The 13,971-nt window shown below is 39.4% G+C and overlaps 1 protein-coding gene across 2 annotated transcripts in view; it reads right to left on the bottom strand.

The window, feature by feature from the left end:
• Window positions 1–2,909: 2,909 nt before the first annotated feature.
• Window positions 2,910–13,971, bottom strand: part of LOC136883275 (uncharacterized) — a 41,610-nt gene continuing 30,548 nt past the window's right edge. For both annotated transcript variants that reach the window (XM_067155492.2, XM_067155491.2), the window contains exons 3-4: window positions 11,788–12,083; window positions 2,910–3,134 (exon numbers count right to left, since the gene is read on the bottom strand). In XM_067155492.2, the coding sequence (XP_067011593.1) occupies window positions 3,020–3,134; window positions 11,788–12,083 (411 nt within the window). In that variant the 3' untranslated portion in view covers window positions 2,910–3,019. The remainder of the gene's footprint in view (window positions 3,135–11,787; window positions 12,084–13,971) is intronic.

The raw sequence follows: 13,971 nt of genomic DNA on the forward strand, positions 1-13,971 counted from the left end.
GGGCAGTCGCCCAGCTGGCAGATTCCCTATCTGTTGCTTTCCTAGCCTTTTCCTAAATGATTTCAAAGAAATTGGAAATTTATTGAACGTCTCCCTTGGTAAGTTTCCAATCCCTAACTCCCCTTCCTATAAATGAATATATTTATATATTGGTATTTATATATTGGTATTATATTGGTATTTATATTGGTATTATAAATTTACTCATTTGGGACAAATACTTCAGATTCCCTATGGGAATCAACATCTATATCATCTGATGGCCAAGCAGGCATCAATTTTTGATACGGAGACAAAGTCTCTCATAGTGCATTGGCACTGCCGGTGGCTACAATTAGCCTACGTAGTGGCTTCCACGGTATGCACTAGCCAGCGTCTTGGTAGGTGTACTAGGTACCAACTGATGAGCCCAGCCTAGCACACGGGGGCGAAACACTGGCAAACAGGAATGAGTTAGCTGGAAAGTTTATAATGTCCAATAACGGACCATTTATATTGGTATTATAAATTTACTCATTCGGGACAAATACTTCAGATTCCCTATGGGAATCAACATCTATATCATCTGATGGCCAAGCAGGCATCAATTTTTGATAAGGAGACATGTCTCTCACAGTGCATTGGCACTGCCGGTGACTACAATTAGCCTACGCAGTGGCCTCCACGGTATGCACTAGCCAGCGTCTTGGTAGGTGTGCTAGGTACCAACTGATGAGCACAGCCTAGCACACGGGGGCGAAACGCTGGCAAACAGGAATGAGTTAGCTGGAAAATTTATAATGTCCAATAACGGACCATTTATATTGGTATTACATACCACTTAGTCGAGCAGCTCTTCTTCTTTCTCTCAATTCTTCCCAACCCAAACATTGCAACATTTTTGTAACGCTACTCTTTTGTCGGAAATCACCCAGAACAAATCGAGCTGCTTTTCTTTGGATTTTTTCCAGTTCTTGAATCAGGTAATCCTGGTGAGGGTCCCATACACTGGAATCATACTCTAGTTGGGGTCTTACCAGAGACTTATATGCCCTCTCCTTTACATCCTTACTACAACCCCTAAACACCCTCATAACCATGTGCAGAGATCTGTACCCTTTATTTACAATCCCATTTATGTGATTACCCCAATGAAGATCTTTCCTTATATTAACACCTAGATACTTACAATGATCCCCAAAAGGAACTTTCACCCCATCAACACAGTAATTAAAACTGAGAGGACTTTTTCTATTTGTGAAACTCACAACCTGACTTTTAACCCCGTTTATCAACATACCATTGCCTGCTGTCCATCTCACAACATTTTCCAGGTCACGTTGCAGTTGCTCACAATCTTGTAACTTATTTATCACTCTATAGAGAATAACATCATCCGCAAAAAGCCTTACCTCCGATTCCACTCCTTTACTCATATCATTTATATATATTATATATATTTATATATATAAACATGAAGGTCCGATAATACTGTCTTGAGGAATTCCCCTCTTAATTATTACACCTACTCTAATTCTCTGAGATCTATTTTCTAGAAATATAGCAACCCATTCAGTCACTCTTTTGTCTAGTCCAATTGCACTCATTTTTGCCAGTAGTCTCCCATGATCCGGTAGATCTCACTAACATTTTTTTTTTTTAAGTAAAATTTAGTTCTTAACCCTTTCGCTTTCAAGCTCTCAGTTAATGGATGTGTGAAAACTGTCAGCCATATCTTTTAAAATTACATGCAAGGCACACCAATAAAGATATCAACATGAAAGTTTGTAAATTTATAGAGTATATATATATATCACTTATTATCACTGCATGTAAGTCATGCCCCTAAACCAGAAGGGTTCAATGAAAAAAAAAAAATAACAAATGCAGAAACAAAGTTACAAGTTTCAGATTTTGAAAGTTTTGAAGTACGGTAATTCTGAGAAATTGTGTTCAATGTACAAATTGGTAATGATGTTAGTAGAAAGGTCATATTATTGTTTACTAGCATGGTAAATATTAAGATTCTATGTGCATTAGATCTAAGGATGGATTAAATTGTGTAAAGTGATGTATCAGTAAAAATGTCAGCCATTTTGAATAAAATACACATTTCTTACTGGAGGTGCTGGATTATTATCGTCATTTACACTTTCTAATCCAGTCAAAGAAACATCATCACTTGAATAATTGTCAAGATATCCATTGATATTGTCAGCTAAATGAACTCTCTTCGCCATGTCACACACGATACGTAACTAGGCCTAACCTAAATGACCTATAACAGACTAAGTTATATCTAACACTTCGCTTACAATATGCACCTAAATACCTAAGAAAACTATTTAATTAATGAACTAGCAAGTAAACTAAATATAATGCATATGATACTGCTTAACTTCACTATATAATCAATATCATCAACAAAAATCAATAAGTATACAAAGTAAATTAATTTTAGTGGTTTTTATAAGTATGTGTATTTAATGATTTTATATACATTATTCTATAAATTGTATTATGGTGTTGTATAATATGGTTTGGCATAATAGCAGGCTTCATAGCCTGAGCCCAACCATATAAGAAAGGCAATAAACTAAACTATCACTTCCCCCTCGCTTGTCATTTGTTGCGCATGTCACAATTCAAAGCAGTTATTTTTCCAACAGATGACAATTTGTAAAACAATTTTTTAATTTTAATTTTGGCTACGTTTCATTGTGTATGAATTATTATTGAATTCGGAGACTAATGTACCTCGGGATATTTGTCTTATATCGGGGATTGTCCTAAAAAATTGGGGATGGAAAGACATTTAGGATTGCCATTTCCCTTGCACTTCTCTACTAACCAACAGCAATATTGTCCTTACAGACACAAAGTTACTTACTGTAAGGGTATGTAGGAATGTAGTAAATAAGACAAAAGGAGAAGGGAACATTGCATAACAGCCTTTATTTTTTTTTTATCACATGGTCAGAAGTACACAATGTCACCATTAAGAAGAAGTGAAGAGACATTTAATGTGGTTTGTAGATCATCAAGATTTCGAACAGGAGTAGCGTTGTTCACATATCCCACCGTTCAACCCATACTCAGCTGCTTTCTTCACATCTGCCACTATCGTCTCATAGCGGGGGTTGTATGGTATCACCCTGTAACATTAAACATCTTAGTAACTATGGTATAATCAGAGTTGAGAAGTAATTGAGCCAAAGTAATCGGATTACTTGTAACGATTAGAGTCTTAGTAACTTTTACTTAAAATCGTTACTTCTTACAAAAAGTAGAGTTCTATATCTATGCCCCATTTTGCTTAGGCAACCAGCACTCAGCACTCCCGCATACACGTCTCCTTCACTTGCAGGGCTCCAATTGATTAATTCATTAATTAATTCATTCATTCATGGAGCCATTCGTTTATTCATTTCATGCATAGTGTCTGTTGAATGTGGAGAACTCTGGAGAGACTTTTGACGAATAAATAAATAAACATCAGGCTACAACAAGTGAGTTTTACTTGTAATTTAATTTTTGAAATAAAATTGTAATCATTACATTCTAGTAATTTGTGATATCTGAAGCCATCTATTTTCAGTTTTGACTCAGGTAATTTAAAACTGTTCGGTTATTCAGTCTGCTGAAACTAATTTTGAATAAACTAGCTGAAAAATCCACAGTTCTAGCCCTTCCCAGGCAAGCAACTCAATGTTAAAAATATCCTAGGGATATGAGCTACGAATTTCAGATAACTTAAATAAAATATAATAAAGTCTCAGAATATATTCTTTATTTATTCCTAAAAATTACAATCCTTTTCTTAATTATCATTATCCGGTCGATTAGATTAGCAGTTTGCTTTTTCTACCACTATGAGCGCTAATGTGAGTCAATGCCGAGTGTCACTTAAGCCCTTATTACTACCCACGGTGTGGACATTTTTAAAAAATTAAAAAAAAACACCTGAGGATATTGATCCAAGGAACCAGGAGTATTTTTTTTTAATTAGTTTTTTATAATTCTGCAATTTAACATACTGATTTTCATTAAATTCTCTTTACCCATTTTCTCATGACTCGGTGCTGATATGGACTTAGCAACAAAAATCCAAATTCATGAATATCTCTGTTACCATAGCCAGTACGGTAAAAATGTATAAACCGAGCTCGATAGCTGCAGTCGCTTAAGTGCGGACAGTATCCAGTATGTAGGATGCTAAAAGGTTTGTTTTTTCCACCTATTCAATACCTATAAATTTTATAAATTAGGAATTTATTATCTAAATTAGGAATTTATTATCAAGTGGAATCAATAATAAATTCCTAATTTATAAAATTTATATGTATTGAATAGGTGGAAAAAACAAACCTTTTAGCATCCTACATTCAGTATCTTCAATACGGATAACAATGATTTTTATCACTTGCAGTATCCAGTATTCGGGAGATAGTAGGTTCGAACCCCACTGTCGGCAGCCCTGAAAATGGTTTTCCGTGGTTTCCCATTTTCACACCAGGCAAATGCTGGGGCTGTACCTTACTTAAGGCCACGGCCGCTTCCTTCCCACTCCTAGCCCTTTCCTGTCCCATCGTCGCTGTAAGACCTATCTGTGTCGGTGCGACGTAAAACAACTAGCAAAAAAAAAAAAAAAAATGTATAAGACATAAATGATTGGAAATTTAATACTATATAACTTTAATTATGTAGTATTTGCCGATAGGACCACTAAAAATACAAATATTTGAGAATTAAATGATAGGCCTAAATTGTAGCGACTTATTCCCGAACATTGCATACCGATTTTTATTAAGATAGGACAACTAATAACATAAATATTTGTAATTAAATTTTAGGCCTTCCCCTAAACTACTATTTCTCTCAGCGTGAATAAGATGATTTATGGCCTAGATTGTAGCGACGTATTCCTGGACTTTACATACCAATTTTCATTAAATTCTCTTCAGTATTTTTCTCGTGATGCATGTACAGACAGACAGACAGACAGACAGACAGACAGAAATTATGGAAAATTAAAAAGTGCATTTCCTTGTTACTATGGACACAACCGATACAGAAATACCATCCTTTTAAAATTTTGAGCAATGTGCAGACAAAACTCTTATTTTATATACATAGACTTGTTGAAAAAAGTTATTTATAGGCCCTAATCGTAATTTGAGTAAAACATTTCTCAAGTAATTGTAATTCAGCCCGATTACTTTTTTCTTGTACTCTTCCCATCACTGATATAATGTTCAGAGTCATCAAGTCGAAAAATATTCATTCACACATTTGTTTAGAACAGAAAGTCAAAAAGATTAACTGTATGTTGTAAGTTGGGTATTCAGCCCGAAGGCTGGTTTGATCCTCCACAGGTCCGCCAACAGCTGTCATAAACAGCCTAGGCGTCACTGAAGAGGCGTACTAGGGAAATGAGGGGTGAGGTAGTTTCCTGTTGCTTTCCTTCGTGAGCCAGAAGTTGCTATTACATATCAGTCTGCCAAGCCCACTGTAATGTATGCACCAACTGACCCTATGAGCGATATTTTCACACCATTCATAATAGGGACCGCCTGCATAGGGAATAGCATTACTTTTTTTTTTTTGCTAGTTGCTTTACGTCGCGCCGACACAGATAGGTCTTATGGCGACGACGGGACAGGGAAGGGCAGGGCGTGGGAAGGAAGCGGCCGTGGCCTTAATTAAGGTACAGCCCCAGCATTTGCCTGGTGTGAAAATGGGAAACCACGGAAAACCATTTTCAGGGCTGCCGACAGTGGGGTTCGAACCTACTATCTCCCGAATACTGGATACTGGCCGCACTTAAGCGACTGCAGCTATCGAGCTCGGTAAATAGCATTACTAGCATCGCTCATACCTCAGTCACTTCCACAGTGTCAAAGCCAAGGATGAGACTGAGACAGATCAATGAAAGTAACAAATTTATTCTAACCCATACAAGACGACATAGTGCACTGTAAACACTACATCTCACCAGCAAAGGCATAAGCAAAGTCACCTCTGTACAGGCCATGAAGGCCCTTGGAGGAGTGGAAGGTAAAGGCTTCCACCATTGTTAACCTCGGCATGTGATGGGGTAGAGTGGTTAGCTTTACGCCCGGCCACCTTTGCCCCCAGGAATTAAGCTGGTACTCATTTTTGGTGTAGGCTGAGTGAACCTCAGGGCCACATGCACCTCCGGAAGTGGAAATCTTGTTTCTTAAATTTTACGACTTCCTGACGGGGATTCGAACCCATGTCCTTCCGGGCGAACTGAGCACGCCTTTACCGCCTCGGCCAGGCAGCTCCTCAAAGGCATAAAGATTAATTAATTCATTCATTTATTTATTAATGCGCACAATTTGTGCAGAATAAGCTTATCTGTACAAAAGATAGTATGCATTTCAGTTCGTTCAGTTGTCTATGATAGTTTTTTCTCATTTTATACATTTAAGAACATTGTAATGTTCACAAATTCTGTCACACAGTTTGCAGATACAATTTGAGTTTGGATTATGATATGATTTTGTCTTGCACATTTTATGATGGAAGCCGTATACAGCCGAAGATTCACGTCCATCTATGCTGCATTCATTACGGTCTTGGTCAAGTAGAACTCAGTCTAGATTTCTCTTTTATTCTACGTTCTTTCTTCCAGCACCCTCTGCCAGTCAGTTGTATGAGGTATAACAAATCTGAGTCTCAGATCAGTCAAAATTAGAAAAGAGATGGAATAGGGTACCTGCAAAACCTGTAAAATTTTCTCTTGGTGTTCTTTCTTGCCTTTCGGCATAGTATATTCCTCTTTTTGACATGAATATCTGTGTAGTGAACCTTAGCTTAGACTATACAGGACTGAGCTCTATAGCTGCAGTTGCTTAAGTGCGGCCAGTATCCAGTAATCGGGAGATAGTGGGTTCGAGCCCCACTGTCGGCAGCCCTGAAGATGGTTTTCCGTGGTTTCCCATTTTCACACCAGGCAAAATGCCGGGGCTGTACCTTAATTAAGGCCACGGCCGCTTCCTTCCCATTCCTAGGCCTTTCCTATCCCGTCGTCGCCATAAGACATAAGCAAATAGCAAAAAAAAAACAAAAAAAAAAAAGAAAAGACTGTACAGGAGATTTTTTTTTTTTTGCTAGTGGCTTTACGTTGCACCGACACAGATAGGTCTTATGGCGAGAATGGGATAGGAAAGGCCTAGGAGTTGGAAGGAAGTGGCCGTGGCCTTAATTAAGGTACAGCCCCAGAATTTGCCTCATGTAAAAATGGGAAACCATGGAAAACCATTTTCAGGGCTGCTGACAGTGGGATTTGAACCCACTATCTCCCGGATGCAAGCTCACAGCCGTGCGTCCCTAACCACACTTCCAACTCTCCTGGTTACAGGTGACTTAGGTTACTGTATATTAACTATATGAATCCATACAGTGAACCTCTCTCTCCATCCAGTCTGTCACTATGAACTTCCCCTTACCTCCCTGTGATTATTCTGTGGATCTGTGCTCTGCTTCAGGGGCAACATCTGTGATCTGTCAGTCAGCTTCAGGTATGCCAACTGGCTAGCACTGTTATCTTTCCCAAGTGCCAAGGAGATTGGCAACTATGGAGTAACTTACTTACTTGACTTAATTCCTCTCATTCCCACTGGAACATAGGACATCCGTGAAACGTCTCCATTGTGGTCATCGACTTGCCAATGCTTTAACTTCCTTCCAAGTCTTCCCTGCTTCAAGAGCCTCCTCCTCTACAGTTCTCCTCCAGGTCTTCCTAGGACGACCTCTCCTCCGTGCCCCTTGCAGATTCCATTCCAAGGCTGTGCGTTCTATAGATCCCGCTGGCTTTCTCAAAGTATGACCTATCCTTTTCCATTTCCTCCTCTTGATTTCCACTGCGACTGGAACTTGGTTTGTTGTTCTCCATAGCTCATCAATGGATATAATTTCAGGACATCTGATGTTTAAGATGCATCGTAAGCAATGGTTTCAGTTTATAATCCATTGCTATGTAATAAAGTACCGTAAAATTCCTTTATAATTTTGATAATAAAGCAATTTTGTATGCTTTTGTAGAGAAATGATATACAGTTGAAATTGGTTAAGACGTCCCTCTCTATTATTACGCATTATTCCAAAGTCCCAGTCCATGTTCTATTAAATATACGTTACAGAAACCTGGATAGCACATTTACGTCACTCTTTAGTACGTTTGTAATTCCCACCATAAGGAATTTAAATTAGCGTTCCCGGCCAAGTTGTGCGCACGATGAACCAGCGACGACTGGCCTGGGTAAGGATTTGGTGGAAAACTGAATTTCAAGGCCCTAGCGTGTCGGCCTACAGCTGCAGGGAGCGTCAGTCTCAAGCCAGTCCTTGATCTGGGCGTATGTTTGTTTGGATTGCGCAACAGTAGCTCGTGTGACATGTTGGTGCTTAATTTTACAGTCGTAAGTGCATTGTGTAACAACGTATGTAAATGAGGCCTACACTATGTACGTATACGCTGACATGTTGGTGCTTAATTTTATGTTCGTAAGTGAATTGTGTGAATAAATTAGGCCTACTATACTTACTCATAGTGGTCTGCATGACATTCAGTTATGGAGAAGAAGAAAGCTAGACAGTTTATAAATTATGAAAAATTGAAGTTTATTGATGCGGATGCTAATCCACACATGAAACGTGTGCAAATCATCCAAATGTTAGACAAAGACATGATACTGTATAGGCTTTTGGGCTTATGCCGTGTCAAGAAAATAAGGTGAAATTCTTAACGTTTCGCAGGGAACTGTGCCCTGTGTCCTCAGAAGAAATCTCAACTGTCCACGAGAAAGGCTTCTTAAACAATGACACTTTAAATTTGGAACGTTATAACAGAAGTGGAAAAAAGGAAGGCATCCGTCTGACTCCATCTCCATAGTAAATTTTATTGACGGATGTTGCTGATTTAGGTGGTTTAGGAATAGATGAAGTTTCTCAGGATCTTCTGTCCAGACCACAAATGCATCATCAACATATCTCCACCATATCATAGGCTTGATGGGCGCCGAAGCAATAGCCTCCTCCACAAAATGCTCCATAAAGAAATTAGCCACTACAGGCAAAAGTGAACTTCTCGTAGCCACTTCGTCTGTCTGTTCATAAAAATTCCCACCCCACAAGAAATAGCTGGACGTCATGCAGTGGTAAAATACCTTGGTAATGTCCTCAGGGAACAGGTGTTCAATGGGAGACGTGACCGAGTCAATCGGCACTTTAGTGAACAAGGACTCCACAAGCAAAGCTCACAGAAGGAAGAAGTGAAGGGACCTGCCTACTTGCCTTACATTCACAACACCACACATCAAATTACCAAGGTCCTCCGCAAACACAATATAAAAACCGTGTTTGGCACCGCCACTAAAATTGCTCACAGTCTGAGTAAAACCAAAGACAAATTGTCCCCACTTTTACATCCTGGGGTGTACGAAATTCCCTGTACTTGCGGTAAGGCATACATCGGCCAAACATACCGGTCCATTGGTACCCGTATCAAAGGACATGAACGTAATATTTGTCTCAACCAACCAGACAAATTGGCCATAGCTGAGCACGCTCTATCATCGGGTCATGATGTCATGTTCCAAGATGCTCGAGCTCTTACCCACACTAGACACTACAGGTCCAGGATTATACGGGAAGCTGTGGAAATACGTAATTTAAGTAATACCTGGTTGCCAGCCATTAAGGATTTACGTAGGTAGTTCCCTTCCTGGACCCTTCACTATTGTCTCAGTGTTTTCCAAATTCGTACGTTCCTTGTCGCCAAATGTTTCATTCCAGGCTTGCGTCTATGCCATACACCTGCCAATGTCATGTGTTACGCAAACACGTTATGTGAACCGCTTAGACTGATTGTGATGTTTCGGTGTGCTTCCACTTCGACTGCTAGCGTTGCCATGTCCTGGGGGCCACCTGGTGGCGAATGAACGTACCATTTTCCACTTCTATTATAACGTTCCAAATTTAAAGTGTCATTATTTAAGAAGCCTTTCTCGTGGACAGTCGAGATTTCTTCTGAGGACGCAGGGAACAGTTCCTTGCGAAACATTAAGAATTTCACCTTATTTTCTTGACACGGCATAAGCCCAAAAGCCTATACAGTATCATGTCTTTAAGTACGGGCCGTGAAGCATTAATGACAACATTAAACATAATTGTAAGCAATGTGTGTTGTTCGCATCTCTAAGAACATTTTTCCTTGATGTTTTACTATGTTGGTGTTCTTAAAATGTATTATTTCTTTATTATTACATTAATTATCATTGTAAATAATTGTTTCTTTGTTTTCATCGTAATTATATTTACGTTCAAACATAACCTTAAATTTAACAGCATAATTGTTTTTTAATTTTTTTAGCACATTCCCTCTTTATGACTTGTTTTTTCAGTCCCCACAAAAACGTACTAACCAGTTTTGGCTGTACATTTAATTTTTTTCCTACGATCGTAGCCTCACTTACAAGAACCATTGCCCAAACACAAAACAAAAAGCTGCTGCATGAACAACATGATGTGAAACCTGGTCAACTCAAGATGGAGTGCACATCCACAAACTTTGCAGACAACTGCTTTACCTTTATGTTTCTCCGCTGGTGAATATGCCTGCCCTGTATGCTGCTGATCCATGCTCACCAATTTGGTAGATACAGTTCTAAATGAATCGTGCAGGATCATTACAGGATTCCTCAGATCAACAACTGGTTGGAATAGTTCCTCTTTTGATTAGAAGGGAAGTTGCAGCATGTCAGGAGAAAACTAAGGCCATACTAAACTAAAAGCACCCTCTGTATGGATATGTTCGATCACATGAGAAACTAAAATCTCAAGGGAGTGTCTTCCCAAATACTCCAATTATCAACAAAAGCTTAGAAAGAATCAAAATAGAAATCTGGAGCACCCAATCTACAGAACTGTCTGCATGGTTACTATTGAAACAACAACTCCCTCCAAGTCATGAGTTTAACTGAAAAACCTGGAAGACCTTAAACTCACTTTGAACAGGACTGTAAACATGCGAAATTTACAGAAATGACAATATCTGGGAGAAAGCGATACTGCACTATGTGCAAGTGAAGAAATCCAGATTGTGAGCCATCTTATTCAATGCCCTTTGGCTCCTGTAACCTGCATCCAGGAAGATTTAAAGTATAGTACGAACGTGACTGCAAGTAGCGCAGTACTAGGTCGACATATTGTAACTCCGAGTTTTGTTGTTAAATTTGTATTATACTATGTATTTTAATGTACTACATAAAATGTTCATTTTATATGCTTCCATATTGCATTGTTCTGATGCAAATGAAGAAAGAAAAATGTTTTTCCTTGCCAACCGCTACATTTATATTAACTCTGGTGTTGGAAGTGACATCAATGACCGTGTGACCACATCTAAACACAATGTGATTTCTGCCTTGATAACAAAAACCATTTTCTAGGCATTAGAATGGGTGAAATCATTTGATGTCATCATTTTATATCTCCCATAATGTGTATACATTTTCCATCTGAGTGAGTGAGTGAGTGAGTGAGTGAGTGAGTGAGTGAGTGAGTGAGTGAGTGAGTGAGTGAGTGAGAGAGTGAGTGAGAATGTGGTAAATGTCCCGGTCTTTTATAGTTCTGAACATCGCAACCCTTGTCGTTTTCTGAGGAAGCAGAACAAAGACTTAATGAAATATAAAGTTTACACAAAAGATTATCTCGTTAACACGACATAGATCTCAAAGACTATCAAGTCTGTTTTCAAATGGATGTAAAATATTTTTTACTCACTTGCTGAAGACCTTGGCACCCTTGATCAGCATACCGGCTCCTGCCACGTACTGACTAGCTTGATGTGGCTCTTCACAAGCCACGCGATGGAGACAACCATACTTGTGATCTGCATCTCCTACCAAGTAAGATAGAAGTAAGAGTAATTCAGACTCGTTGAACGTGGGATAGGGTGACTGAGGCACTTCTGCACTACGCCCACCCTTCAGCATGCCAAACGAGAAGAGTCCAGCACCGAACAGCAAGGCTTTGAGTACCACCAGGATCAGCAAGTTGGTAAGGTTCAAACTGAGTATCTGAAACACAAACAAATCGGTGAGTAGTGGCATATGTGAATGAGTTTAGAAAACCAACACCTGAGATACGTCTCGGGTGAGGGTTGCCAGTCAGCAGATATTTCAGCAGCCGGAACACTGTCATTTTCGCTTACAAATCCGATCTCTGTAAAAAACTCTGTTGGTAGGCAAGGTTATCATTAGATGAGAAGTTCAGCTGAAACATTGCTTTATCCCAAAATATCTAGGGGTAATTTTACATTGCACCCTGTCCTAAAAGACACTGTTTGAACAATAAACAAAACATCCCTACAAGAACTGACATCCTTCATAAAATGACCAAGCTCTCCACCTTCAGACATTGTGTATGACCGTCTTGTCTTTGTGTTGCTCTGCTGCTGAGAGGTGGTGGTGGTGGTGGTGATTATTGTTTTAAGAGGAAGTTCCACTCAGCAACCATCCTCTATTAATACTAATCAGAGGGGAAAAATGAGAGTCCAACTCATTGGCTGAATGGTCAGCATTGAGGCCTTGAGTTCAGAGAGTCCCGAGTTTGATTCCCGGCCAGGTTGGGGATTTTAATCGCATCTGATTAATTTTTCTGGCTTGGGGACTGGGAGTTTCTGTTTGCCCCAACACTTTCCTCATGATATTCAGACAACACACTACTCTACCTAACACCACAGAAACACGCAATAGTGATCACATCTCTCGAAATAGGGTTGGCGTCAGGAACGGCCGTAAAACAGCCATAGAAGAAGAAGAGAGGGAAAAATGGAAGGGACCCAACACTTCGAAAAATGAAGATATTGGCTAAAGCTCGAAAGCATGGACATGGTATTAAAATTTGCCAACTGAATATTGAAGGTATCAGTAGATCTAAGTGTGATGTTCTGTCAAAATTGCTACGTAATAATGACATTGATCTGGTACTCATTCAAGAAACACATGCTGCTACAGAAGATGCGCTAAGCAAGAGAGGGAAGATTTATGGTTATAGTATTATTGGTGCTACCTTTGACAATGTATATGGTATTGCTACATATGCCCGTAACAACTTGGAGCAGGTTGAATTCATATCATCTAGTACAATTAATAATATTCATACTGTAACAATAAAACTGCAAGATGTAACCATCGTAAATATCTACAAACCTCCAGCCATCTGCTGACCAACCCCAGCTCTTCCAGATGCAAGTCATCCAACTATCTATGCTGGTGACTTCAACAGCCATCATGAAACTTGGAAATATGCAAGAAACGATGATTGTGGCATAGCTTTAGTAGAATGGTCAGAAGACCAAAATGTACATCTTATATTTGGTGCAAAAGACAAAGGCACGTTTAGATCTGCTGCTTGGAAGCGAGAGTCCAACCCAGACCTCTGTTTTGTCACATGTGATTCTGTTGGCAACCCTCTACCCATGATGAGAGAAGTTTTGGGGGACTTCCCAAATAGTCAACACAGACCAATCTTCCTTGAGATGGGCATCTCTGTTCCCTTAATTAGATCTTTCCCACGCCCACGCTGGAACTTTAAAAAGGCAAACTGGACGAAATTCTCTGAAGAGCTGGACAAATTCATCAGATGGATTCCGGCAACCAGTGATAATTATCAGAGTTTTGTAGGGCTTGTGAAATCTGTAGCGAAAAAGCACATCCCAAGAGGCTACAGGAAAGAATACGTTCCTGGATGGAATGAACAGAGTGATGACCTAAACAAATATTTTCTTGAAACAGGTGCCCATATGACTGGTGAGGAGCTATTACAGAGTCTGGATGAAAATCGTAGACAGAAATGGACAGGAAACAGTTAGTAACTTGGATTTCTCTCATTCCAGTAGAGAAGCCTGGAGCCTACTGAGAAAACTTGGAGGAAACTCAACAGGAGGTAGAGAGAAGTCAACTA

This window comes from Anabrus simplex, chromosome 11, assembly GCF_040414725.1.
Source record: "Anabrus simplex isolate iqAnaSimp1 chromosome 11, ASM4041472v1, whole genome shotgun sequence".
Lineage (NCBI taxonomy): Eukaryota > Metazoa > Arthropoda > Insecta > Orthoptera > Tettigoniidae > Anabrus > Anabrus simplex.